The sequence below is a fragment of the Ornithodoros turicata genome, chromosome 4 (genome assembly GCF_037126465.1).
Source record: "Ornithodoros turicata isolate Travis chromosome 4, ASM3712646v1, whole genome shotgun sequence".
Classification (NCBI taxonomy): Eukaryota; Metazoa; Arthropoda; class Arachnida; order Ixodida; family Argasidae; genus Ornithodoros; species Ornithodoros turicata.
The window spans coordinates 9,303,860-9,331,685 of NC_088204.1; the positions used below are offsets into that span (position 1 = coordinate 9,303,860).

The following is a 27,826-nucleotide window of genomic DNA, read 5'->3' on the forward strand; positions in this document are numbered from 1 at the left end:
TTGTGCACTGCTGTACGAAGTATAGAGAGCACGAATTAATCATTCGGTAGTTGTAATATACGAAACTATGGCCACGGTATCGGTGGTGGCGCCGCTCTTTTTTCTCACGCCTTCTGGACGAGAAATGTGTGGTCGCTTCCGTCGCTTCATCCTTCAGTAGCGAATTGTCGCGGCGGCCGTTGTGTGCGGAATGGACGCTGAATGTGGTGCTGTCAGCTGATTGTCGGGAAGCAGCGATGCAGGCTGGCGTGCATCCCCACGGCAAGCCCAAATTGCCGCCGCCGAGACGACTTGCGGCGCATTGTGAAGATATTCGGGCGAAAACTATGCTCAAGGAAGCAGTGGACGCTGTGGTGGACAGTTTTGCCAAACATTCCAGGGGCTCCAGCCGAGGTACGTAAAGGAGGTCGTTGTACTTGGTTAAAATGGCCGCAGGTGTCACTGGTCGGTGTGACCGGAAGTGTCACCGCTGTCAGACAGTCGCGCGGATGGCATTTATTTCAACAAAACGTCCGTCAGTTTCCGAGCACCTGTTGGCCGCGCCAGACTTTTTCTTGTTTGCTTCCTTTCGTTTTGTTTTTTTTAAGTGTCGTCTGCTCTTTTTCTTTAATCCTTCCCGCAATGCGGAGGACGACAACGGAGCCAGTTCTGCTAGTGGATTTTTATGGACACATTTGAAACCGGTCTGAACGCGCTGGACCGAGAAATTTGTCGGTGATAGACGAGCTTTTGCGATTGGACGTTGTTTGGGTTGTTGATCGATGGACAAAAATTGGCAGTCGTGTCATTGTCGCTGACAGAAGCGGACGCTGTTTGTTTTTATCTCATGCTATTTTGTCTGTGGCCTTTTGTATAAATAACCAGAACGTCAGAAAATTGTTTTCTATTGTTGAATTCACCCGCGCGACATATGATGCCCAAAATCGTGCGTGCAGAAACATACATCAAGCGCACCTGGCGTTTTCTTTTTCAACCATACGTATCTGCTTTACCGCCTCACCTTGGCAATTTGTGAAGAAAAATTACACTCGCGCCCGCGGGTGTCTGTCCCCAGGGTCGTCTGCTACGATATCGAGGTCGAAAACGTAGCCGCTGGACGTTTCTCGCCCCGCATAAATTAGCTTCCGCAGAATGAAACTATATTGACTGATTATTATCACTTGAACCACCTCATTCACACTGATAAAAAGGGGTCACACTCGCGAGAGGCTAAGTGAGAGCTGCTTGTGAGGAAGTCTCACGCGCCTGCTTTTCTGCCGGGTTTCATAAATGATATCTTCTCCGCGATAATGACAAAGTGGCACGTTTCCTCAAAAAAGAAATTATTGGGGAAGTCCACGTAGGAGCTAAACCACATATTGGAGGACGAAAATACGTTGTTGCCGTTTGGTCCAGTTCTTCGACAAGCTGCAGGGGTGGGGAATGAATGAAGAATGACTGAAAGATGGAAGTCACTGAAAAGGTTAGCCAGCTGTAGGAATCGAACCCACATGAGGAATGACTGACTGAATGAAATGCGTGACTTTCGAACAATCCTACACATAGTTGGCAACCGTTTAGACGTCTTTCGTTCCAGTGGTGTTTTCTCCGTAGCAATACAATACTTGGGAAGTCTTATTAAAAAGAAATCACTTAGAAGTTCTGAAGTGGAGGAGGATAGATACAGATGGCGATCTAGCCTTGGCTCAGGTTGTCGGGTTTCCCACAGACGTACACGCAGACTTTAACCTGCGCCTTTGCAAACAGCTTGCGAGGCACTCTTGGCCCGTCTTTCCCAGCTGGGCGTCGTCTGGATTTCTCGTCGATGACTTTGGCGTCTTCGTCGTCTGGTGGAATATCCTGTTCCCTGCCGGTGTCGACAAGTGTGAGGAGTACTTCCCCCATTGGTGGTGTTGCTCCTAGTGGATGTAGCATGGATCGGTAAATTAGCTCACGATGGCCATTGTGGACGTCATTCACCATCATATCACGGAGAACGACGTGATGTTGAGTGATGGGCTATGACAGGATGGTAGCCAGAAAAATATTTTTTTGGGGGAGGTCTATGGGGACTTTACATGGGGGACAAGAATTCCCCCTTGTTTCCCTCTTCCAAATGCACTACCAAAGGTACGATTTCGATGGGGGGGTTGAACCCGCCCCCCCCCCCCCCCCGGCTACGCCCCTGGGTTATGACGTGATGCTCGAGAGTGCAACGTAGCGTCTGGGTGCAGACCAGAAGCTCCACGGAGTCTGTGTCTCTCGGTATATACGACTATAAGTAATGAATATATGTTGATGGGAGGAATAGAGGGACAATCCTCTGGTCAGGGGTGCCGATATTTTAAACGGAGCATAGCCCTGTACAAGAACAATGCGTGAATGCCGGACGCAGTACTGCGCAGTCACCGGAACAGGCTAACTTGTCCCGGGAACATCTGTGCCGCTGCGTCTGACGACAAGTCGGGACAAAGGAGTCTGCTCGGGTGAAGAATTTTAATTGCGTCATTAGCTCGTGAGTTTTGTACTTCGTACGCTACCGTCCCCTGGAATGAGTTTTCAGACCATCGTTAGGCTTGACGTCCCTTTCTCATACTTGGATAACAACGGAAGAGCGTCAAAAAATGTCTAGTCCGGATGCACAAAGCATGTACGTTTTTCATGCAGTGTTTTGCGTGTTGTTAGTGTTCGTAAATGCGAGCGAGAACCTCTTGGACCCTGCCATATATGGATAACGACACCATATCCCGTGGTACGAAAGACAATGCACGTCTCCTTTATCCGGTGCGCAGGACAAGCAACGGAGACCGTACGTCACAAGACAGATAAATAGAACACCTGCCCATCTTTCCGGTCTTTTGCAGCGAACTGTTCTGGGGAGTGTACGGAGGGGAGGGCATTTTAACAGAGGCGAAGTGGCCTGGCAGATGCATACAGGGTTTGTGTACTACAAGTGTCCCTCCCATGGGATGCACGGAGGTTATGATTGACTCGAGCAAAACGTAACTTGTCCTGTCAGCACTTCAGCTCCGCCACAGCGGCAATTGGGAGGTGAAAATGAAACTCCTGATGAATGATGAATTTTTCTGAGGCTTTCACTAAAGCAAGAACAAAATAGTGTTGCGAATACAACGTAAACAACGGGAGTTAGCGGAGGCAGGCTATATTTAAGGACAAACACGGACGCTCCCAAACGCCCGAGAATCAATGGAATCAAACAACTCAGGAAAAAGATGCTGGCGCCAGGATTCGAACCCGGTCAGATATGCAACCGCTATACCACGACCACGACCTACTAGATTATAACGACAATGTCATAATCGGCACTTCGGCAGCCACTATATGAGGAGCCCGTCCGCACGATTCGCTAGGGGCGCTACTCATCGGCCCGCGAGATCTACATCGTGATTGGGCAATGAAAATTTGAATTTTGAACGCGGAGAAGCGGACGTACGACTACCGTAGCAGACGACAGCAACAGCTCCTATGAAAACGCGTAGAATGATGATGATAATCAATTTTAGAAAGAAGCATCTCCCGTGGGACATCCACCGATTGTACAAAAATACTAAGGGAAGCTGAAGTACAAAGTATTGTAGAAATTGAGGAAGCAATAAACCAGGCCGATAAGTAGCGCCACCGCTAGCCTCTAAATGCGGCGCTGGGATGGGGTGCCTGTGACATGGTCAGTATTATCTAGTAGGTTGTGATTGGTACAGCCAGGAACGTGTACACCGTGTTTCACGCGACATGATTGCGTCGGTAAAGTAAGCTGAAGTACAAAGTATTGCAGAAATTGAGGAAGCAATAACAGGGCCAATGAGTAGCGCCACCGCTAGCTTCCAAAAATGCGGCGCTGGGAAGGGGCGCCTATGACGCTATTATCTAGTAGCTCGTGCGGACAACAAATCGCGCTATTCCCATTCACTCTTACACCTTTCTCACTCATTCAGACCGAGGATCGAAGGTTCAGGTTCGAATCCCGGCGTCAACACCTTTTTCCCGAGTTGTTTGATTTCCCGATAACGTTGTCCGATTGCGGTTTTGTATGTTTCACGGGTGTGCCGCATGGTGTGGAAATTGTACGTGGGACAACACAGAGGCTGAAATTGTCTTGTTGCACAAAAATCGTGTAACGCACGAGAAATCGGCGATCGCTGGAAGCTGCTCCGGAGTTGGAATTAATCGTCGGGGGAAAGAGTGGAAAATCATAATTCCATCGATGAAAGATGAAAGTCACTGAAAAGGTTAGCCAGCTGTAGGGATCGAACCCACATCTTCTGGATTACCGGTCCAGGCCTCTACCAATAGAGCTAAGCTAACACGCCCCTCCAGCGACTTTCGGGGTGCGTCATCTGATCCTTGTATCTGTCCCTTCTATGTTGTTCCAGCTTCAGAACATCAGTTTCTCTCTATAATTCCATCATTGCGTTCCAGTGTGCACGTGGAATATATACTCGATCCTCGATATGTCAAGGACGCAATGAAAGACTTGCTTCGTTTGAATGGTAAAAAAAAAACTGCAATTATTGTTCTCCTCTCTCGTCGGTCTTATTTTCAGCGCAGAGCGCTGTAGCGGATGTAGTTCTATATGCATATCAATTGTCAGCACATTATTCACCCTGTCGTCATCGCCCATATACAAGTTTGACCTCGCAAAGACCAGCCCCGACGATTTCAAGCCGACTTGAGGATAGAGGAAAGTTACTTCTGCTTTGCCACAGATATAGTATATCATGCTTATTCTCTGCTGATCGCCTTCGCTGTGTTCCTCCTGATATGGTCCGATAAATCATATTGAACTTTACTTTCGATTTGCGTTTTGCCTGAAATGATTATTTTAAGGTGAATCTGGCCATTATATCGTGTTAAATTCGTGGATGTCTCTGTGAGGTGTTCTATTTGGATATCGACAACAATAAATTTAGAAATTAACGATTAACTAATTAATTAATAACGGCCTTGTATATGATTGTCCCTTCTATGTTGTTCCAGCCTCAGAACATCAGTTCTCTCATAAATTTAGACTATTCTTAATCGTGGCGTCAAAAGTTACCAAGTGTAAATTCCGTAATAACGTGATCTATGCCCCGCTTAATGTTATAGATGTAAACGCCCAAAATATTTACATTCATTGACCAATATCATCATGTTGTCTATCATCAATATAATCGACAGATGAGTATTTCATTTCTGCGACGCATCTCTCGTCGGATCAGCTAGTGGTTTTCGCAAATTACTATTCTGTCATACGGGAAAAAGTTGAACGTCATATCCAGCGAATGACATTCATAGTGAATGTCATTCGCTGCGAACTGCCGTAAAGGTGCCGTAAAAGCCAGCAACGTAAGAGTAACTAGGACAAAAAAGAAAAAAAGAAAAACGAAAATTAAAAGATATCGTCCGATATGTTTTTTACAGGTTTGTTTCTTTTTTTACATTAAAAAGGGCGACTTTGCGCAGCTTGTAAAGAACTATACCCTGGTTCCCAGTCTTAATAGCCGACGAGCTTGCTGTGAATATGTCATCAGGGGCAGTTGGGTCTCAAAATGTCACTCCCACGCTGTTTTTCTAAAAGAAGTCCTAACAATACACAACAAAATGAAACAAAACAAAAATTGATGCCTCCAATTTGCGGTCATTACTATACCGCTTTTTTTATTTTTTCCTTCTTCTTCTTCTTAACATTGTGTACCTCTACGCAGCACGAGCGAATATGTCATTAACTAATTTTATAAATGGAATATCTACTGGTTTTTGTTGATAAACATGGGCGGTACGATCCGCCCCGAACTGAGGACATGCATATATTCTCATCGGTCTTTTAGAACTTCCGTAACTGTACAGTCGTCTCTTTCAAACTCGTTTTACACTTCAAGCAAAAGCTTCACACGTGATATCTTATAGTGTTTTCAAAAAAATTAAAACGCATTGTGTTTCTTTATTCGTCTTCACGCTTCGAGCTGAATCGTGCGCAGTGCGGACAAGCGGAGCAGGAGCAGATCGTGACCGGTGAAAGTCGTGTTGATTGTATTACATTCTAGAAACAGCGTAGCGTGTTTGGAGAACATATGTGGTGAGTGGCCCTAACTGCTCACGGTTAGTGAAATGAGTACAAATGAATACCACGGTAATTTTCCTTTTTGTTGTGTATTGGCACAACGTTTGCGGGTTTCAAGCATTTATCTAAAATAAAGACGTTATATGGGACATTTAAAACTGATGAAAAGGCAACAGACGCAGCTAACAAACAAAAGATTTTTTTCTTCTTCATCGTTTCAGGGAGCATTTTTACTATCTCAATTGAGCAACAGAGAAAAGAATCCTGAAAAGGAAATCTGCAAATCCGAGGTTGGATTAGCGTTGTCGTCCACGTCCATATCATTCACATTTGCGTTGCCTCAGATACGGTGATATTTCGTATCTTAACGTTTGCAAGATATCTGTGAGACGCCGGCAGTAGTTTCCCCAGAAATCGACCTTTGGGGGCTGGGAGTGGGGTGTGCCGAGCTCACATGGAGGGGGGTATATGTTTACGGAAGCATGTCTATGGGTTTATGCATTGGTAGCCGAGCTGTATTGGGCAATCTCAGAAATTTCAAGGGGGGGCGGTGTAGGGAAATCCATGCACCACGGCATGTCGACAAACTTTGCCTTTCTGGAGATTCAGGCGCCAGGAGACTTTTGAAGACGGAAGTCACTTCAGAAGTCACTTCAGAAGTTCCGTTTGCCGCACAGTTAACTTGAATAAGATTGTATTTATTCAGGATATTAATTGACGACAACAAAAGCGGTTATCATAGGGTTGAAGTATCTTGCTTACCCTTATCCTATTTCTAAAATAATGTGACACGAACTGCATACAGACTTTACGGTCTGACACGCAGATACTGGTTCGATGCTATTTCTTACACCAGAGCATTTGTGTCTGGCATTTATTGACCTTTGTGTTTTCGGATTCTGTTTACTTATTTTTATTTTTTTAATGAGTGGACAGAAATCTGGTCTTATTTCAGAAACAGTAGGGTAAAATCGGGCGATATCGGCTAAAAAGTGCTTCTTGCAGGACATGAGATCATAGATGGCAGCGGTTTGCTGAATGTACAGTGCTTAGGTGGCTGAATTAGCATTTTAGCGAGCTCGTTTCCAGAGTTTTTGGGCTTTTTAACCCAAATGACAACGACGCAAATCGGGGTGAAAAGTGTGTTTCGCTAGGGTTAGCCCTAAAACGCAAGGCTCTGAGTAAGAACATAGAGAAGGACATTGAAAAGTTCCAAATTATTTTGTCTGCAATGAACGCATTCAAAGGTATTCCGCGTATCACGCATTGTTGTGCAGACTCCGTGCCTAAACCCTCCCATAAAACGATTTTTGAAGTTCAAACGCACAAGACGAACGCGACGCCAGAGCCACGTATGTCTCAGTCGGGGAAAACAACGTCCTTCGTGGTAGGCGGCTCCCGAGCCATAAAGGGGTCATTCGTCCGGTCGGAGCAGACGGGTGTGACGTCACCCCTGCCAGGAAACATCACTTGCTAGAACTTGCTCCAAATACGGGAGCCCTCTGGGGGGCTTCGAAAAAAGACGCCTGAAGCGGCGATTTGATGGAAGCGTCCCTACACGTGCGACATCCCCACGGAATATTCTGGCGAAAAAAAAAAAAAAAAACGCAAAACAGCTCATGGGACAGAAGTTCCGCCGCGTGTTTCGTTGAGCATTCGCGGAATATCTGGTGTGGCGTACTGCGCGCGTAGCAGACGGCAACGTCTGCGTCTCTTCCTGTCGTCTGCTACCGAATTTCTTGCAGCTGCGCCGCAGGATTTTCACCACGGTTAGCAAGTGCCAACGCCAACAAAGGACGATGGGATGTAGTCATTAAGAGTCGACCAATCACGAGTGTGCTCTCTGCAGCCGTGGCTGCGGAGAAAACCCACTGACAGCCGCATGGGCAGCCACAGAAAGCCTCTGTTCGAAACCGTCTGGGGCAGGTTCAGGTCACCCACCAGTGGGGGTGCAGGGGGGGGGGGCGATCGCCCCCAAAAACGTCAGTTTATACGAGGACCTGACTGACACTAGATCATCTTTTCTTAGATCACTATTTTTTTTTTTTTTTTTTATCTGGACCCCAGTCCAGATTTCGCCTGTGGAACCCAGGGGCGGCTTCAGACCCTCGGTTGGGAGAGACACCCTCGAAGTTGGGGGGGGGGGGGCGGTTTCTTTGTCGAAGCGCGGGGGAGTTTGTTACTTTGTCGAAGGGGAGAGAGGGACATCCTAGGTATAAACTGATGAGAACAAAAGTAGACAAGCTCCGTGGTGTACTGACAAGGAGAACGTTTCCCTGAGTTTGGGGAGAACTGAAAGGGACGACACGTACAAGTTCGAAACGTATGAGTTTTACTTGTACGTCTCGTCCCTTTCAGTTGCTCCCCAAACTCAGGGACATGTTCTCCTTGATGAAAGATGAAAGTCACTGAAAAGGTTAGCCAGCTGTAGGGATCGAACCCACATCTTCTGGATTGCCGGCCCAGGGCTCTACCAATTGAGCTAAGCTAACACGCCTCTCCAGCGACTTTCAGGGTGCGTCATCTGAAGGGACGACAAACCAGCCACTCACACTCTCACTCACCCTCCTTTCACTCTTACATTTTTGCTCACTCATACACACATTCATACGACGGAAATCGACGCCGTTTCCGCCGTCGATTTCCGTCGTATGAATGTGTGTGTGAGTGAGCAAAAATGTAAGAGTGAAAGGAGGATGAGTGAGAGAGAGCGGCTGGTTTGTCCCTTCAGATGACGCACCCTGGAAGTCGCTGAGAAGCCGTGTTAGCTTAGCTCAATTGGTAGAGCCCTGGACCGACAATCCAGAAGATGTGGGTTCGAGTCCTACAGCTGGCTAACCTTTTCAGTGACTTTCATCGTTAATTTCTTAGGCAAATTAAGGCTTTGTATGTATTTGTCCCTTCTATGTTGTTCCAGCCTCAGAACATCAGTTCTTTCATGAACAAAATGTGTTCTTTTGTTTTTGACAAATTTCAGTGGATATTTCTTTCGTGCCATAGTAAGATAGCTGCACAAATAGCCTGGGAGGATGCTGATATTTATTAAAAATACGCTCGGGTGCAATGCGAGAAACAAGGTGGAACATGGGGAACGATCAGTGTGATGCGGATGGGTGCCTGTAGTACACACGCGCATAAGAAAGTGGAGCAGCTGTGTAAAGCAATGCTTGTCCGTTTTGTCTGCAGATAAAACAGGACGTATGTGACCTAACCTCCATTCCAGTGAGCCAGCAAAGGTGGACCGGGTGGCCTGCTCACAGGGATCTAGTGTCAGTCAGGTTCAGGTTCAGCCAGTTCAGTAGTGCAGTCAGGTTCAGTTCAGGTTCAGGTGGCGCCGTTCCTCTTTGAGTCGAGGCAGGTCTCCCTGGCGGGATCCACTGGCACTGGTTTCTGTCTCAGTCACTAGGCGCTGGTGTCGCGGCTTCCAGTCTGGTCGCCTGGCTTGGCTCTTTGTCCTGGCTGGGGCTCGTTTCTGCTTCGGTATCACAACCTCTTGTTCCGCTTTTGGTTTCGGATTCCGGGTGTCCTCGTTTTGGTTGCCAGTGGCAACGCCACCTAGATACAGAAGGCCCGCTTATTGCTTCCTCTCAATCCTTCGCTACGTCGACATATAAAGTCAGAATTCGTCTGCTACCACGATTCTCCGTTCTGCGAAACTCGCAAATGATTGCAGCTAACTTCGCAAATTTGAACCTGTACTTTTTGAACCACGACTAAAAGTGAAACACGCTTTAATCAGTCTTGAGAAAAATATGGGCCATGTTGCGCTCTATTTTGTTTTCCCATTTAGTACGGGGGATGTTTACTCGCAGACGACAGGTTGCTGCCCATAAAGCCGACGGTGGCTCATCTTCATGGTTACGATCGCTGAAAGCACGTTCGTGATTGGCTACGGCCGTTGAAAACACGATCCTAGTTTGCAGACTCTTAGTTGTGACGTCACGTCGACGAGTAAGCAGGGTTTCTGTATCTAAGTGGTGTTGCCAGTGGTCGCTGGCCTTGCTGGATATGGTGGAACTATCTAGGTGGCGCTGGCAGTGCACGAAAAGACACGATGACGTTGAGCTATAGTTGAGCGCTCGTGCTTACGTGGCAGCAGAAAGCTATGACGTTTTTTTTTCATTTTTTTTGTTATTTTTCTACAGGAGAATGTCGCTTCTTGTTCTGTTAACTGGGTGTTTGCTGGAGCTATGTGGCGACTTCATATGTCGCTCGCGTGAATGCACAGTAATTATTAACGATATTTACAATTACCGTCGAACGCTCTCGTGCAGTGAACGTCGTGGAGGCTCTGCAGGAGTTCTGGCAGCTCAAGTGCGCTAGGGGAGCCGAACTGCGCCATGGCGCTCTGGTCATATACGAATCCGTGCCAGCTTCCAGTCCACCCTACGTGTGTTACGTTACCCTTCCTGGAGGAAGCTGCTTTGGAAGTTTTCAGGTACGTAGGCTTCCTTTCCTGGACGTGTCTTTTCATGTCGGGGACACACACACACAAAAAAATCGTGCAGAATTGTCCCACAAAGGCGGAGGCCCGCAGAAGTGCAGCCAAGATAGCGCTCATGAACTCCGTCTTCAACGAGCACCCATCTCGAAAGATCTCAGACGACTTCATAGAGAAGGCGGTTCAAGAAGCAAGGGCCTCTTTTCAAGTAAGTGAGAATCGTGTCTCTCTTACGTGTGGTTTCCGTATTTTCTTTTTCTGCGCCTCGCACTCTGCCAATGGGGTAACTGCGCCAATCATCCTGGCGGTAATCTTCACAGGAAACTCCCAATTAGACCTCTAGCCCACCAAGCGTGGATCTGAGCCCATAATGCTGGAGAAAACTATCTTCTCCACCCACATGTCTTCTAATTAAAGCTACACTTACCTCTCCTTCCCTTATTCCGCTTTCTCCTTCCCTTATTCCGCTTTCTCCTTCCCTTATTCCGCTTTCTCCTTCCCTTATCCGCTTTCTCCTTCCCTTATTCTGCTCTCTCTTTCTCTTATTCTGCTCTCTCCTTCCCTTATTCCGCTCTCTCCTTCCCTTATTCCGCTCTCTCCTTCCCTTATTCCGCTCTCTCCTTCCCTTATTCCGCTCTCTCCTTCCCTTATTCCGCTCTCTCCTTCCCTTATTCCGCTCTCTCCTTCCCTTATTCCACTCTCTCCTTCCCTTATTCCACTCTCTCCTTCCCTTATTCCACTCTCTCCTTCCCTTATTCCACTCTCTCCTTCCCTTATTCCACTCTCTCCTTACCCTATTCCGCTTTCGTCTTCCAATACACTGCCCTTCTCTCACACTCTTCTCCGTTCCCACCATCCAGGAGAAGCAGGCCATCCCGGTTTAGACAAACCTCCCCTTAGCCTCATAACCCATGCTGTTCTTGCACCACTAACGCCAAATTATCATCATCATCATCAGCTTCATAAACAAACAAACAAACAAGCAATACTGTGGTACAGGGAGCACCCCAGTGAAGGATACTGAGGGATGCTCGCATGCTTTCTGTGGTGGGTAGCTTTCTGGGACTACCCGAATCCCAGATGTTGGAGGAACAGCACACCGCTCCTGCTCCTGTACCACCACCATCTACCCCTTCCTCTTTGACGCTTCCCTTTCTCCCCTTCCCTTGTCTGCAAATAACCGACGCCCCTGGAGCGGGTTGACCGAACCTTCTCCAAGCATAACCGAAAAAAAATCATGTTTTAAGTGATCTTGGCGCGGAATTTTCGTACAGACTTACGCTCACTTTTTTTCTTTCTTCCTTTTTGAACGTCAGGGTTTGGAAAGTGGTGGCGTCGAGGCGTTCCGGTTTATGCTGGAGACGCAGCGGGGCCGAAGCATGCTGGAGTTCCAGGAGCTGATGACTGTCTTCCAGCTGCTCCATTGGAACGGGTCGTTGAAGGCGATGCGCGAACGCCAGTGCTCCAGACAGGAAGTGGTGGCTCACTATTCGCAACGACCCTTGGATGACGACCTTCGATCTCAGATGGCTCTCGACTGGGCCGCAAGGGAACAGGACTCCGCGGGGCTCATTGCGAGGGAACTACAGGCGGCGCACGGGGAATTGGAGGCGGCGCGACTCGCTGGAAGGGAGCTGCGTTTCCCCAAGGAGAAAAGGGACATTCTGTTGCTCGCTTCCAACACCGATTCTTATTGACCTATTTATTGTCTCTTATTTATTGGTTTTTTGTAATAAAGAATTTATGAGACGAAAAGGATAGTGAAAAAAAAAAAGGCTTCCTTCAGTTTGAAGAAAGTACGTGGCGACAGTCATAGGCTAGCGAACTGGACAGCTGTGGTATATCCAGAAGCTCAAGGACGAAATGGGGGGGGGGGGGGTTGTAATAAAGTAGGGGTGCACTCGGGTGGGTTACACGAGGACAGGGCCCGGGACCGCTAGAGCTCGTGCCGAATCGCGGGCAAAGTGCGGATAAGGACAAGTTGAAGATTGGGCCCCAGGACAGACGCAAGACCAGCAATGGAGCTCCTCACTTACTCTTGTTCGCGAGGAGCTTCATTGCTGATCTTGCGTCTTACTCTTGTTCTTACCAGCTCGCGTGGCTCGGTGGTTAGCGTGCCGGCCACGTCACACCGAGGCTTGGAGGCAGTGCTTTATCCAGAATCCCAAGCATGTAGGGGTGTTACAAAAAAACCTTAACATATCATTACCGACATGAGTCTATAGCTGAAATCGCAGGGGCACCCCCCGTAGGGGGTACACAGCTGAAAAAGTTAGGGTGTGTCACTGAACATTTGGGGGGTCTGGATATATCACTGCTTGGAGGTACCCGGGTTCAAATCCCGGTGTCGGCTGTGCTGTCTGAGGTTTTCCCTGGGTTTTCCTCAGACGCTTCCAGACATATGTCGACACAGTTCCCTTAGAAGCTGGCCCAGGGCGGGTGTTAGTCGTGACGTTGTCCACCTCTGTGAGGCCGACAACGGCAACCACCGCCACCACCACCGCTCTTGTTCTAAAATTCTTCATTGGAACATGTTGCATTTTTGCCGTTCACTGCTGGTATTGAGTCTGTCCTGCCCAATTTGTACATATGTTTACCCGTCTTATTGTGCTTCCTCAAAACTTTTTTCACGTGTACACCAGCCAGCTTCCCTTGTTCTTTGTTCATCGATTGTCAGTCGCCTTCCATCGGCGAAATTGAGAAGGCCGCAGTCGCCTACAGGAATGTAACCGCTTCCCGGCAGATTTTGTCAGGCAACGACGACGCACCCTTTCGCACTGCTTGGTACCGGAAAGCCATAAAGATAAAGGCTCGAGAAGGTATATGCCAAACCGAAATGGAATCTAGTTGGTAAACCTGTTTGTCATACATTGCTCCCGCCTTTAATGCATACAGTTACGGGACATTCTGTATTCAGATCGAGTTTGGTCATTCGTAACGTGAGTCAATTTTGTGTTTGACAATACGCCATAGCGAGTGTCCGAGTTCAGCTCGCTCATTAGCGGAGTGTTTATTAAAGGGACAATTTGAAGAAGCGGTGGTATATGAGGGAAGCATATAATTCCGTGAGTCCGAAGGGAAAACTACACAACAGACAACACAAATCGGACGGGACGGTTTTGTCTCGTGCTGTTTTCCCTCAGAGTTGAGGAATTTTGCTTCCCTTGTCGAATCTACACCACCTCGCTTGTACCCTTCTTCTGTGTTAATCGGAAATGTATGTTTGTACAGTTTGCAGAACCGTATTTAGTTGTAAAGAAAGGACAGTTAATTAAAGGCACAGTTTCGTAGAGAGAATTCCGAAACTAAACTGTCTTCATGTGTACCTTATGAGCAGCAGTGAAATTTGCACTAAAAATAGCGAATACATCAGTCACGGAAACGCGCAGAAAATCACGCGGGCGTAACATTCCGTAAACCTTGAATTGGGGCCGCTCGTATAGTTGTTGTAGGTCAGTACGTCTGCCTTGGCAGTCGTCTGCTAGTCGTCGTCTGCTAAATAAAATTAGTGCGACATCGCGCGCCGACTTGGCGCTGCTTATGTCCAATCAGGGACTTATAGAGAGCTATGGAGTCCATATTAGCATAAATATACCGTCTGTTTCTTATGTTTGTCAGTGAAAAAAAAAGAATAAAAAGTCGTGTTTGCAATGTTAAAAACAGCGTGTGCTGCTGCTGGATAACGTGATATGTAGTGCGGCAGTGACATTTGAAACATGTGGAAGTGTTGCGTCAGTTGCGTCTATCCGCTGTCCCTATCGCAACGGTTGAGTCGCTGCCAACTTCGCGTCTTGACCGACGTCAATGTTGCCAGTCCAGTTCAGGCAGCTTCTCGGGAGGCGGTGCTCCACACAAGACCAACAGGATGGCGGACGACACACGAGGTAAGTCAGCTGCGTTGCGAAAAATCCCCACTGCATTACCATACTGCACGTATGTATCGCTCGTTTCTGCTTGCAAGTTTCTTCTCGACGCCAACCGTAACTGCATGCAGACAAATGTTTTTGGCGTCTTTTCGTATTTCTCGAAATTGTCACGATGTTATTCGATGAGGTCTCTCTGACATTTCTTCGTGCATCGCATACGAAATTCCACCGTGTGAAGTAAGGAAGCGCCCTCAGAAGATGCTTCTTGTGTTTCGTTATAACAAAATTCGTTTTAAAAAAGCTGACTTGAGAAAGTAAAGCTAAAGAAAAGTTTGGTGTCTCTTGTGATGTATCTGGAAAGCAATCCGCGTTAAAACCAGGAGCTTCCTTGAGATGTCAACATTTCTCTCTTACTGATTGGGAATCCCGTCATGAAACTGTTCTCAGAAATGAAAGAAAGGGAAAGGTACACACACACTGTGCGTGCTCTGAATGCGGTTCAGAATAGGTCCCACTGTTTGTCGCGGAAACGGTCGGGTGATTGCTTCACTATTTGTAGATGTGACCAGGAAACATTTTTTCTCTCCCTCCTTATTCTTGGAACTGCGCCGGTGATGGTCGGTGCCTACCACCGCAAGGACGTCCATAAAACCACGAGGTACCCGCACATCAACCCTGCGAAAAGGGGTAACCTTGGCTGGGTAGTTTAAAAATCAGAAACTATGTTCCTTTAATTGAAGTTCCCGCGCGACAGCAAGTATTAGCAGCCAAGCGAGATCGAACCTTATGAAAGTACAGAGGAACAGGAACGTGTTAATCGCGTTTTCCGGAACTGTGCGACAATCAGTGGTAATGATCATTGAGCAATCCGAAAGGAAAATCAAACGTCAGTAACTTCTTGGTATGGTTGTTTCGACGCCCCCTCCTGTTGCGTCAGCCACTGACCTTGTGGTTCCCTAAGACGCCAAGCAGCTGCGTCTATGACGTCCGAGCTGCTGCTCCGGTGTCGCCCATCGTCTTGTATGACAACATGCGGGACCTCTCAATGGAAGCAGCGCAGAAAACACAAATGAAGACACTGATTCCGAAACCAGAACTGTCCTTTTTGTGTGTGTGTGTATGTCGTTTTTTTATTCGATAGGTTCTAACCGCACTCGTTAACGCTTGTGAATTTGACAGTCGAGAAATGTTTGCAGTAAAAAACGGGGACACTGGGGGGATTTCATCAGCATTTTCAGTTTCCTGTGTATGGGAAACACACATCCGGGTCATTCCTCCATTGCCAGTATGGCGACCGGTGGCAGAAAGTGACAATGATGCGAGAAAACCTAGTGAGTCACACGTGTTTCGTAACCTTCGTCCTTCCAAACGCTGTAGATGTTTATCTGGAAAGACAACGAGCTTGAGAGAGCTGCAAGACGGGCGCCCGTATGATTGAATTGACCAAGAAGGGAAAATTTGACTTCTAACTAGGTCACCCTCCTAATTGCTGACTGCTCTCGTCCTTGCATACCTTATTTTCGCGACTGAGGAAAGGTAGTACTTTTCTGTCGTCTGCTATCGTTTTTATCTATCTATGACAACAGTGGTTGGACTGGACGATCCCAGCATGTCGTTTCCGGGAAGAGCATCAATCGAAATGTTATCAAATCGTCAGGACGTATCTTGCACAGTTTTCGAGGTGCTGGACTTCCTCCCCCCATTCTTGCAATGAATCCACATGCGAGGTTGATTGTCTAGTGTAATGTGTTCAAGTGTAAGAGGGATACAACATTTTATAAATTATTTGAAACCCATTATGTGCTTTAGACTCATAAAAATTGCGTTAAAAGTCATATTACCTTGCAATAACCTACAGCTTTGTGTTGTCTAGGGATCAGTTCAGAGGGCAGCCAGCAGAGCCCTGACATGAACCGCTGGGGCGAGGGGAGTCGACGAGGGGGCTCAAAAGCCCCCAAGAACGACCCCTTTCGCTTTGAAGGGGAAGGCCTCTCCTTTCGTGCCAAACTGATCGGCAGCGACGTTGTGGAATCTGCCCGAGGCGATCGAATGTGCCAGGAGGTGATGCAGAGGCTCAAAAATCGAGTGAAACTTTCGGGCGAACACAAGCAACGCATTGTGGTGGGCGTCTCCCTGCAGGGAATCAAGGTCCGAGACGACAAGTCGGGGGTGAGCTTCTTTTGCGTGGATACAAGCTGTGAAATGCACGTTTTTGATTTTTTGTTGTTGTTAATTTGCTGGTAGGCACATTTGTATGTTTCTTTCCTTGTAAGGCCAGTGATTTATCCAGCCTCCTCCTACACCCCCCTAACACCCCCTTAACTTTTTCATCTGTGTACCCCCTACAGGGGGTGCCCGTGCGATTTCAGGTGTAGACACATGTCGGTAATGATATGTTATGCTGTAATGATGTAACTATAATAATGACCCCCCACCCCCCCCCAAGTTTTTTCGAACACCTCTCCATGCTTGGGATTCTGGATAAACCACTGCTGAAAGCTCATGTCCCTCATCGTAACAGAAAGGTCTACCCCTGTCATCAAAAAATGCAACTTTGTTTATAATTTTAGCAGTTTGATCTCTACAAAATTGTGCTTTCTGTGTTGTCTTCGTCATATTTGGTCATTCTCAAAATGACGAACTAACTAATAATTAATAATAATAATAATCCGATCAAATAATTATGGAAAACATGAATGAAACACAGCAGCCAAATCCGGCACACAATCATTTGCGCCATGAGGGTGATGTCAGTTCTCTTCTTACTTTCCTTTTGATTTTTATTAGCACTGTGCGTGCTTATTTCTCGTGCTACAACTGAATTGTGTCTTGGCTTCCTGACGATAAGTTATGCCACAAGCACAATTATGCGAAGGTTTGCGATTGCTGGCGCTTGTCAGCACGGTTCAGCTCTAAAAGTTTTCTCGGAGGTGCTGACCAGTGGCATTTGCAGGAGCTGGTGTTTCACCACCCGGTGCACAAGATATCTTTTATCTCGCAAGACACGGGCGACTCCAGAGCCTTTGGCTACGTGTGCGGTTCCCCGCAGGGAGGCCACCGTCTGATTGCCATCAAAACGGAGAAAGCGGTGCGTCTTAAAACTTCCGACTCTTCTTTGGCACCATTAGAGAGAAAAAAGAAAAAAAAAAGACCTTTGCTCTCAGGCATCTCAACTGGTGGTGGCCCTGAGGGACCTCTTCCAGGTAGTCCTGGAAATGAAGCAGCATGAAATGCTCCGCGCCAAAGACAGTCAAGAAAAACGCAGAGTAAGTACTCTTAACTGCTCTGGTCTTCTTTTGAAGCCATTTGTGACAGTATCAGTGAATCCACACGGGTGACGTCCCCGTGGAATATTCTACTGGAAGAAAGACCACGGGGTAGAAGTTCTGGTGCATGTCGAGCTTTTGCGTGGGGCAGGAATATCGGGAGGGCACACTTAGCAGACGACATGATCTGCACCTTTGCCTGTCGTCTGCTACAGAAGATCTTGCGGTTGCACTGCGGGAACCACAAGATATTCGCCGCGGTTAGCAGTGGATGAAAAGACATGATGTTGAGCACTCGTGTTGAGCACGTTGCAGCCGAATCCCATGATATTTTGCATATCATCTGGCATATCATCCGCTGGAGTATTCTGTGGAATGTCACTCGTGTGAATGTGCAGCATAAGGCACATCACGTTCTCAAACGTTGCCAAAGTGACTCAATTCCGGATCTCTCTGCCCTTAGCAAAAAATAATTGCTCATTTTGCCTTGCAGTGTTATCACTATGCTTGTTCTTGAGCGATTAAACAGATAGGGAATGACAGCCTTTATTAACATGTGACGAGATAAGTTAATTTCTAACTTGTAATGTCACACTGCTGCCAAGGAGGCTGAGATAAGCATCCTGAGCCAGTTAACGAGTTCACGATAGAAGAGATTAAAATGGTTCTGGTTTGTAGGGACAGTTGCAGATATGCCTTTATCTGTATTTTTTAAAACGCTGTTTGCAAAATGGTTGTGCAGGAAGAAGAGCTCCATGCCGGCCTCCCAAATGGGACAGATTTTTCTCAACGGGGAGAAGTACAGGAAGTACTGCACGAGGTGAGATCTCCCCTGTTGAATACCAGCATGATAAACCCTGAGCCTCAGCTTTTCGGGAAGTTAAAAGTCATTCCTAAGAAAATAACTCGCATTGTACAGAATCCCTTGAGACTGATAATCGAGAGGCATAACATTCTTGTGACATAATGTGCTGCTCAGCTCAATTAGTGAGCCGGAAAAGAGGGAGAATCAGCTGCTGGACAACGTCTGATTCAAAAGACTAAGATTCGTAAACATGCATGATACAATTCAGATTTCTTATTTCATTAAACAGTCTTTCCCATTCCTTCTGGCACCCCAAGGCACCCCAAGGACTGCACTGTCCATACAACCAATCACTGAGCTTTTAACAAATCACTGTTTTGCTTCAATAATTTTGCGCAGAATCTAGCAACATATGCTTCCCATAAGTGATGTTCACCATGCTGCATGTAATATTACCTCAGAAGAAAATGTTGCCAAGGCACAATTTTTACACTGAGCTCAGCATAAGTTTCACATAGGACCCAAAACCAAATTCAAATAAGTGCATGATCAGAGTTGCTAACAGTATTTTGCAACCATAGGGGTGCAACAAAATGGGATTGACTTTTGGGTTCCTTTACATTGAAAACTAGCATAAAACTGATTTCTAAATGGGTACATGTTTCCTGCATTTGGAGAAATACTTTACCATACCTTACTGCATACTAGATATTTTCCTAATTTGGAAGAGGAAAAAAAAAAAGACACACAAAAAAAATCATGCAAATTCAGTTATGCAGTCGCCATGCTTCTCACCCATGATATTAATTGTCTCGTGATGTACTAAAGCCAGGAATTATGAATCTTATCCAAGCTCAGTTTTTGGAACAATATACTTCTGCACCCTGAACTGGTGCATGCTGATTTAAAATATGTACCAGTCTGGCGGCCACATGGGGCGTAGATACGGGGTCAGTACGGGTGCATTGTAAGATACGGGTAAATACGGGTGCATGTGGGGGGTGCATTGTAAGAGGTGTCGGGGGTACAGTTAACCTGAAAAGCTGAGGCATCCTGCATGTGTAGGAGCCACAGGAAAGCGGGCCTGCCGTAGTTGATGACCTTTTGGACCTTCAGTTTGAGCTGGACTCGCTGCAATTGGTGAGTCTGGTTTTTGGGGAAACCGGGGCCACCTTTACTCAGTCAGCTCTCCTTTCAGGGAATCGAACAGATGGAGAGCTCTATGGCGGGCGATCCATTTGACACTTCCTTTGTACCAGATTCTAGAAGCAGGGTGAGTGGAATTTCACGTCACTCGGCAGCACTGGGTGACCGCAGCCACTCTGTGGGCCCACATGCGCAAATGATCTATCTGATGCTAGTGCGACAACATTGCGAAATGTGAATCAGTAATCATGTCTGAAGTCTTGGCTAACCACTATGATTTTGAGACTGGCTGTGTAATGCAGTGCTGCAGGCAAATATGCACAGATGTAAAACTATGGAATGATAAAACCTCGGCTTACTACGACATACTACTGTTAGATTATAACGACCATGTCATATTCTGAAACCTTATGAGGGGCCCGTCTGCACGATCTGCTAGGGGTGCTACTCATTGACCCGCGAGATCTACATCATGATTGGACAGTGGAAATTCGAATTTATGAACGCGGACGTGCGACTACCGTAACCACCGTAGCAGACGACAGCAACAGCTCCTATGAAAACGCGTAGAATGACGATGATAATCAACTTTAGAAACAAGCATCTACCGTGGGATATCCACCGCTTGTACAAAAATACTAAGGTAAGGTGAAGTACAAAGTATTTGCAGAAATTTAGGAAGCAATAAGCGGGCCGATGAGTAGCGCCACCGCTATCCTCCAAATGCGGCGCTGGGAAGGGGTGCCAATGACATGGTTTTTATAACCTAATAGGTCATGGATAAAACTATAAACAATACTACAACTGAAACCAACTGAACTATACTATACTACACTATGAACTAAACTGTAGCACTGTGTTGGCCACAGCTTGAAGAAAGTGGTCGCTGGCTAGAGGTATCGAGTTATTTGAGTTTAAATGTGTCAGATGTGTCCACACAAGGTCCAGAAGAATTCCTTCCTTGCAGCCTTCCCGTCCCTTCTTCTCCGAGCCGGTCACCCCGATGTCACCCGTGCCGCCCCTGCTGCCACCGCCCCGGGTGCTTCCCAGCTTTGTCCCCCTGTCGACTCCCACCACACCCTGCGCACCACCACCCGGAGATCCGTTCGTACCTCCGAGGCCGCCGCAGAGCCTGTCCCTGAGGCCCACCAATCCGTTCGCAACCATGTCACTCCCTGCCACGCCGGCCGTGCCCCAGGGACCGCCCCCGGCCCTGCCCCCCAAGAAGCCCCCCTGCGTGGACCTCTTCGCGGAGCTGGACCCGTTGAGCAAGGACCGCCCCTACCGAGACAGGACAGAGTTTTTTCAGGAGCTGAAGAAGCCGGCCAAGAAGGCACTGCGCGAACTGGGCGAGGAGGAGACCCTGCAAGTTAGTGTGCCGTCGTGCCGTCCTGTCCTGTCTTGGGAGACCTTTGAGGACAGCTCTTCGTCCTCGTCTCAGGAGAAGCCGCCCCCGTCTTTCCCCCCTCCGCCCCCGCCCCAGGCGAGTCCCCCCATCCCCATTCCCCCCTCGAGCGAGGCAGAGAACGGCTTGCAGGTGGCGCGGCCCCTGAGCATGGACGAAGGGTTCTGCAGCGGAGCATCCTCAGTGTCCCCGTCCCTGCCGCGCGAGGCCCCCATCTTTGGGCGCAAGAACGATCCCTTTGCGGACGACTTTTTCTCCGCGGGGGCAGGGGAGGCCAGGTAACGCCCGCTCCTCGCCATCCTCGCTCTCTTTCAAGAAATCTTCCTCCTCATTAAAGCCACCTTGGCAGTTGGGTTTCTTGTCGGAGGGAGCGTTGTCCTCTGTCGAAGCGTCCCCTTCCAGCTACTAAGTTGAGGACTTTCTTTTCCAGGGCTCAGCATTCGGTTCAAGGTTCAACAAAGTGAAGTAGGAAAGTGTGTGTGTGAGTGTGCGTGCGTGTGCGCGCGCGCTAGATACTTACGTGCCAATTGCGTCACGGCCAGACGTGTGCGAGGAGGTGTGTAAATAATAGGAGAGCGTCAGGTGCTGACCAAGATAGGTTTTTGTGTGTGTTTTTTTTCTTCTTCCTTCATAGTCTTCCAGACATTTTACAGTTTCTGCAGAAAACCGTGGTGCAATTTGTTTTCGAAAAATGATATGCATTCCGACTACTTGTTCACCATTTATTTGAATAAAAGTTTTAAGGCATGTTGAACCATCAGTTTTAATGAGTATCGTATGTTGTGCAGATACTGTTATTCCCCCCGGCCCAATTTGTCAGGTTCCATGCGTTTGGACACAATACCTACTTATTTAAAAAAAATTATGGAGGTTACAGCAATGGGGGTGTTTTAGGAAAATGTAGAAACTATATGATAATGTTTCTGGAAACATAAGTCAGTCGCCGGATTCCTTTCGAGTGGATGACAGCAATACAGAATCTGAATTGGAGAGTGCTTAGATTTTCTGAAACTTTCTAATGTTCTCTCTTTTGAGTGGTCCTTTGAGAAAAGGGAAAACTAGTAGACATTACCTCCTATTTATCAGCGTATGAAGCTGAGCTGCAAGATGCTGACCTTGAGAGAAATAATTCGAGCTTTATAATAGAGTTGTTTGTAGGAGTTATTTTCTGGAAAAAGATTTTATTTGCCATGCAAATTTCGCGGAACCCGAATATATATATATATTTTTTGCTTCACAGTAGCGATAAATTCAGCTGAAAAAAGTCGAAACGGACTTTGCTCACAACATTCTGCCGAATAAAAACACCGGTCAACGCTGGGAACGCGGTAAACCATGCTGACGTCCCAGAGATTGCACGACTGTACGGCTGGAGGTCTGCTTAGCAGAGACATTTTCGTCGCTGTGGCGTTGCCGCTTGAAAAACACTTCTTCCCTGAGACGGTCTCCGAAATGTTTAGCCGCGGTATGTTGCTGTTCTTCTTCCTCACACGCGCAGTGTCTGGGTTCCACGTCCGCGACGGGAGATTTTTTTGTACATTTGGCGCGTAGCAGTTGGGTCACGTGCCAAGCGCGCGCGCGGTATTTGATTTTGAATCCGCTCTTTCCACGAAGTTACGAAGAAAGGGTTAAATAACAAACAGCGCAACGACAAATGACGGTCCCCGTATTACGGATGTTGCTGCCGACTTTATTTCGCGGAACATTTATCGTTGTCGCTGTGGCGCTGCGCGTCCCGCCCGCTCGCACGGCTGGCTGGCTGTTCCGCGAGTTGTTGCACCAGCGCATCCGCCCCATAATACGAACAGCCGCTATGCTTTCCAACGGCGACAACCGAGCATCGAAGCATAATATTCAAGACACGCCGCCCTCAGGTAACGCTAGGTGGAAATTAAACGGCCAAAGAAGTCGGACGCGCGTCTACCGGGGTCCCGACCTTTCCCAAATGTCAAGGGTCGTCTCTTCCAGAACGGACCGAAGACACATTCGAAGTGATCCCGGTCGACTATCAGAGCATCAGTGTGAAGCGACGACGCATCGACGGATACGACAGCCAGGATCGGATGACAGCAGCCGGTGAGTTTCGCTATTTTTCGAGTCTATTTTGGGGCTGCATCGTCATCGCGCGTTCTTTGTAAATAAACGAGGCAGGGACAGAGTCAATCGGCAATGCGCGGAGTGGCAAAAAAAGGAAGCTGCTGCATGTAGTCTCTCAAGAGCGCTAAAACGGTTTCGGTTTCGATAACTGTTGTCATTGGCTCAACCCCCCCCCCCCCCTTACACACAAACAAACAAAGTTATGGTGGGTGGAGTCATGTAATATAAACCCATGCGTCGAAAACGCCGCTTTGTGATACACACTTTCCTCTGCCAAGCCAGTCTGATCCAGCAACAGAGGCTAAGCTGTGAGAAAAAGCAGATTATCAATGGAAATGAGCGCAACATTGAACATAATACGGATTATAGCACCCGCAGAACAATATCTGTTAACCACGTTCAGTGTACAAGTCTGCTGCACAGGGTGATATTAGCGTATGTATTACTAGTCCGTGATGATGATGATGATACAATTGATGTTCTCTCCTGCGCAGCCAGAACGTTTCTGACTGTCCGTCACAACTCGTACGTATTTCACACGGAAGAGTGGAAGCCGCGTGGCTGCAGCATGTACCTTCCCCTGACGCAAGATGTCATGCTCAACATGCGACACATTGAGCAAGTCAGCTTCGAGAACGACCAATTCTTTCTGGCAGACGGCAAGGGGAACTACGCGGGAGCCAAGACAGGTGGGGAAAAAAAAAAAACAATGAATTCAGCTGCGGCGTGCTTTAGTACGCCGCAAGAATTGTTTGACGGACAACTTGCGATTGCAGGCAATGCCATTCATCTGTGGAGGTTGGACCCAAATACACGTAAACTCTACGTGTCACGCTCTTTGCTCTTCCTCAGAGAACAGGTGATGCAACGCTTTATTTATTCTGCGAAAGACATTTGCTTATCATTACAAAATCTGACGTTTGTTTGTTTGAGCCTGAATTCAGTGGTGGGCAACACTACTCATGTTATGTAATGTAACAGAAATACGTAATACTTGCAAGAAATCAGTGTTACCATACAAAATACTTCCGTGTAATACATCGATACTCAATACCTGGGTAATGGAGAAACGAGGAGCAGGAATACACACAATTTGCGTGCCACTTGACACAGTCGTTCCCCCCAGTCACATTTTATTTTTGGAAAATAGTAGGTTCTTTGTTTGTGACTAAACATTTGTGAGGCGCATGGACTTGAGAAAATTTACATTTTTTGGAAAGTACATTTTTGTGTGCAAAAAAAAGAAAGAAAAACAACAACACTTAGTGTATCTTTGATGAACACAAGGTGCACAACAGCTGTGTTGAATGTGCATTGAATAGCGTTCTGCAGTATCGCTGGCTGAATTGGCACTTTGCCAAGTTAGTTTCCAGGATTTCGCGGGTGCCCATGGTGCAAATCGGGGGGAGGGAGGGGGGTAAAAACGGGGTTTACTGGGTTCAGCCCTAACCTACCGGGCTCTAATTATAATAATTAATAAAAATAGCCAAAATAATAATTAGAGAAATGTATTACCGACTGCCTCAGAAAGGCTTCTTTTTTTCTTTACGACCGTTGTGGGGGTACGTCCTCTATAATGCCCAGAAACAACTGTAAGCACCCACCGGTTGCTTGGATAGACCCCCCCTCTTTGGTTTAGCTCACGAGTAATGTATTTTCGAGATGTTAAAGCGAGTGTTTGTTGACGCAGGACTACCGGGAGGTTCAACTGCAGCTGGCATCCCTCTGAAGTCTTTTGGACTTGTTCTGTCTGTACAGTTGTGTTCTACTTAATGAAAATGTGCTTTTCTTTAAATACTACAAAATGCTGTCTTTAATCAGCTTTAATCCTACAAACTGTTCCTCGAATTTGGAATCCCACAAGACATTCGCTTTTCGGGATACTATATCAAAATTGCTCTGCGATCACATATTTTTCGGATACGTTCCCAATATTTCAACAGCTATTATAGGGTTACCAGTTATGGTTACAAAGGGTGATTGCCGTCGATAATCTAGTCATCCTTGAACTTGCTACAACGCAGCTCTACAACTCGACAAACGTGCTAGAATAGGATTGTGTGAAACAAAAAAACATATTTTCATCTCCATACTGCGCATCTTCTTCCAAACTATTTCTTCCCAAAGCAGCCCTCAGTTTAGAAACAAAGTTGTACTATAGAGTACGTGTATACTGATGGAAGTGGCATCATTTAACGGGTCGCCTAGAGAGAGACACACACACGCGAGTCACTGTGCGTCCTGTTGCCACCTGGCAGCGAGGAACCTTCGGTAGATGACCGTGACGTAGATTGCTAGCAGGAGGACGACGAACATGTCGTCGAGGAGTCCCAGGAGTCCGAAGACGGCCTCTGGGATGATGTCCAGAGGGGACACGAGATACATAATGGCAGCTACAAAGCAGAGGACAATGCGTAGCCGGAACATGTACATGAGGCCCCCCATGGAGAAGAACTCTGACATCACATGCCGTAGGAGCGTGGGCAGGTCGCGCAGGTGGTCCATCCACTGCACGGATAAACTCAAGCGTTAGCACGTAGGTTGACAAAGAGGTACGGTAGACTCTCTCGGGGGAAAATCAAACTCCAGGGGAGCACGGGTTTCTGTCTGGATTACCAAAAATTCATTTTGAGTCACAGTCGCATCTCCGATTATCTGTAAGTCAGCTGACGGGGAATGAACTTTCTGCCGTCAGTTTTTTTTTTACTTTGTTATCCGCGTCGGGATGTGAAGTAGTGGGTACAGTGGTCAAAGAGGTTGGTCAATGAAGACTGGTTCGGACGGATAACGGCTATGCCTCCCGTGAAGTGCAATAGGTGAGCTAGAACACTATCTCCTTTCTTTTTCCGGAGTAATAAACTGGTTTAATGAAACTGCACTGATCCCCATACTTGGTTTGCTTATCTGAAAATTTGATATCTGTGGCAGCCGGCTGCTGCTCTGTTAATACGTGTTGAAAGGCAAAAATTATGATTTTGTTATATGGGTAGATGCAACATACAAAGCACATATTTTTTTGAACCTTTCCTTTACACAAGCTTGATAGCCTGATAAAACATTGGTAAAAGACCATGAAAGACCATGAATTCGGTGGTTTTCAAAAAATGAGTTACATTGAAAGAAATGAATATGGTTGACTGCTTAATCAATACAGGAGTCTTGAAAACAAAATACCCCTCTCTCGCAAACAAATACATCCGAAAGCGAGCAGTGTGTTCAAAGGCAGGCGCATCAAAAGATTGCATCACCAATGCGCACGAGACATTTTCCACCGGCAGGGAAATTTTATGAGGGAACGAAAAGTATGGATTAGGTGAAAGCACAACATTGCGGACTAAACAAAACTTTGAAATCTGATTGCATTAACCGAAAGTGTTAATTATTTGTGTTTGAATTAACAAAAGCCTACTGCACCTCAATTGCGGTCGGCATGCTTTGCCTCTTACCGGGCGAGGTTCTCCCGAGAAGCGTCTGTTGTAGTCGTTGACGCTTCTGAGCAGTTGTGAGCGCTCTGGCTCAGGTCCACTCTGGAAGCAGCGCAGCATCACCGACACCTGCTGGCGGCAGACGGGGCAACGGACTGGGCGGGTGCCCCACTGGCCCAGCTGCCAGTACTGTACCAGGCAGTGGGCTGCACAGAAGCAACTTATGTGCAAACCAGTCCAGTCCTCTGCACCATCTCAACTGCCTTATAAAGGGAATTAATATAAACCGTACCGCAGAATAGATGTCCACAGTTGGTCTCCACGGGGAGGTGTGGCTCCCCGAGGCAGATAGGGCACTGGCTGTCTGATCCATAGTGGGTCATGTCTGTGGGACCATTTTGGTCGAGCCGGTCACTCGTAGGGCTTCTGGGCTCCTCTGGTGTGTGCTGGGAGGGGAGTACTTGCTGCCATCTGAGAAGAGCAGTCATTAGAGACGCATTTATTTGAACTCCGGGGGTTGGCAGTATATAGTGCTCTTGCTCAAACTGGGTTGCATCCTTACAGCAATGGGAAAAGTGTTGTTTATGTGTATTTGCAAAAATGTAAGTGTTTGTATTGAAAGGAATAAGACTACAATCCATGTTGCACACCTCGGTCTTGGGGTATTCCATAAAAGGTCGAAAAGGTCGAGAATACTGCTGGGCAAGGTTTAAAATATTGAAGTATGGCAGGGACAGGGTTTGCTCTTGAAGTGCTATATTCCTCTTTAAAACTGCTGTTATCGAGTGGAGCTACGCTTACATGCTCATTTCGAACCTTGTCATCGGTGCCGCTCGCGTTTCAGGTAGAAGCACGACTGGTTGACGTCGTGCATTATGTTGAGCAAAATTACGGTCGCTTTGGGGGCAAGGTGCCTTCGACATCGAGCCATTGATGGAAAGATACGGAAAACAGTGTGTCGGCTCTAGTTGACTTCGGAGATCAACCCACGGAAATGCTCTTTATTATGCAACAATAGAGATGCTATATTCCCAGTGTGAAAGTACACGTTGCCTATAGGTGTAGCTAAAAGTGTTCACCTGACCAAGGCCAAAAGGCCGACGATCGCAGCCACCACAGTGGGAACGCCGAGTAGAACTTCGTTCCCGATTCCTTCTATTACCTGACGTTCATCGTCATCGAACATGTCCACAATACCATACCTCTATCTCGTTTTATCCGCCATGACAAAAACTAAGGGAACATGCATATTGAGAGCACACCGCACTACTGAGTACTGACACTACGCGTCGTCTGCCGCGTTCGTTTACGCGGCACAGTGCGGAGTTGACCGTG

General features: G+C 47.2%; 4 protein-coding genes and 1 non-coding gene across 7 annotated transcripts; 4 read left to right on the forward strand and 1 right to left on the reverse strand.

Moving 5' to 3' along the window:
* The first annotated feature begins 55 nt into the window (after positions 1-55).
* Positions 56-12,237, forward strand: LOC135390984 (LIX1-like protein). The gene is made up of 4 exons (XM_064621024.1): positions 56-393; positions 10,315-10,478; positions 10,549-10,689; positions 11,798-12,237. Exons 1-4 carry the CDS (start codon positions 237-239, stop codon positions 12,176-12,178), a joined length of 843 nt encoding a protein of 280 aa, XP_064477094.1. The 5' UTR covers positions 56-236; the 3' UTR covers positions 12,179-12,237.
* Trnav-gac (transfer RNA valine (anticodon GAC)) lies at positions 8,804-8,876 on the forward strand. Its single transcript has one exon. It is a non-coding gene; the product is annotated as a tRNA-Val (tRNA).
* Positions 12,238-14,226: 1,989 nt separating the features above from the next.
* On the forward strand, positions 14,227-21,723 carry LOC135390987 (protein disabled-like). The gene is made up of 9 exons (XM_064621027.1): positions 14,227-14,365; positions 16,221-16,516; positions 17,301-17,435; positions 17,512-17,613; positions 18,356-18,433; positions 19,484-19,558; positions 19,617-19,691; positions 20,532-21,247; positions 21,400-21,723. Exons 1-9 carry the CDS (start codon positions 14,347-14,349, stop codon positions 21,431-21,433), a joined length of 1,530 nt encoding a protein of 509 aa, XP_064477097.1. The 5' UTR covers positions 14,227-14,346; the 3' UTR covers positions 21,434-21,723.
* A 566-nt stretch (positions 21,724-22,289) lies between these two features.
* Positions 22,290-24,871, forward strand: LOC135390990 (uncharacterized). Of its 2 annotated transcripts, none has more exons than XM_064621031.1 (5): positions 22,290-22,434; positions 22,938-23,045; positions 23,561-23,755; positions 23,843-23,925; positions 24,757-24,871. In XM_064621031.1, the coding sequence occupies exons 1-5, from the start codon at positions 22,305-22,307 to the stop codon at positions 24,793-24,795; spliced, it is 555 nt and encodes a 184-aa protein (XP_064477101.1). In that variant the 5' UTR covers positions 22,290-22,304; the 3' UTR covers positions 24,796-24,871. The 2 variants fall into 2 exon arrangements, with proteins under 2 accessions (XP_064477101.1, XP_064477100.1); XM_064621030.1 differs by lacking the exon at positions 22,290-22,434 and adding an exon at positions 22,512-22,843.
* Positions 23,922-27,784, reverse strand: LOC135390988 (E3 ubiquitin-protein ligase RNF170-like). Of its 2 annotated transcripts, none has more exons than XM_064621029.1 (4): positions 27,571-27,784; positions 26,784-26,962; positions 26,513-26,697; positions 23,922-25,574 (listed from the first exon to the last, which is right to left on the reverse strand). In XM_064621029.1, exons 1-4 carry the CDS (start codon positions 27,675-27,677, stop codon positions 25,296-25,298), a joined length of 750 nt encoding a protein of 249 aa, XP_064477099.1. In that variant the 5' UTR covers positions 27,678-27,784; the 3' UTR covers positions 23,922-25,295. The 2 variants fall into 2 exon arrangements, with proteins under 2 accessions (XP_064477099.1, XP_064477098.1); XM_064621028.1 differs by lacking the exon at positions 27,571-27,784 and adding an exon at positions 27,293-27,391.
* Between the last annotated feature and the right edge of the window lie 42 nt (positions 27,785-27,826).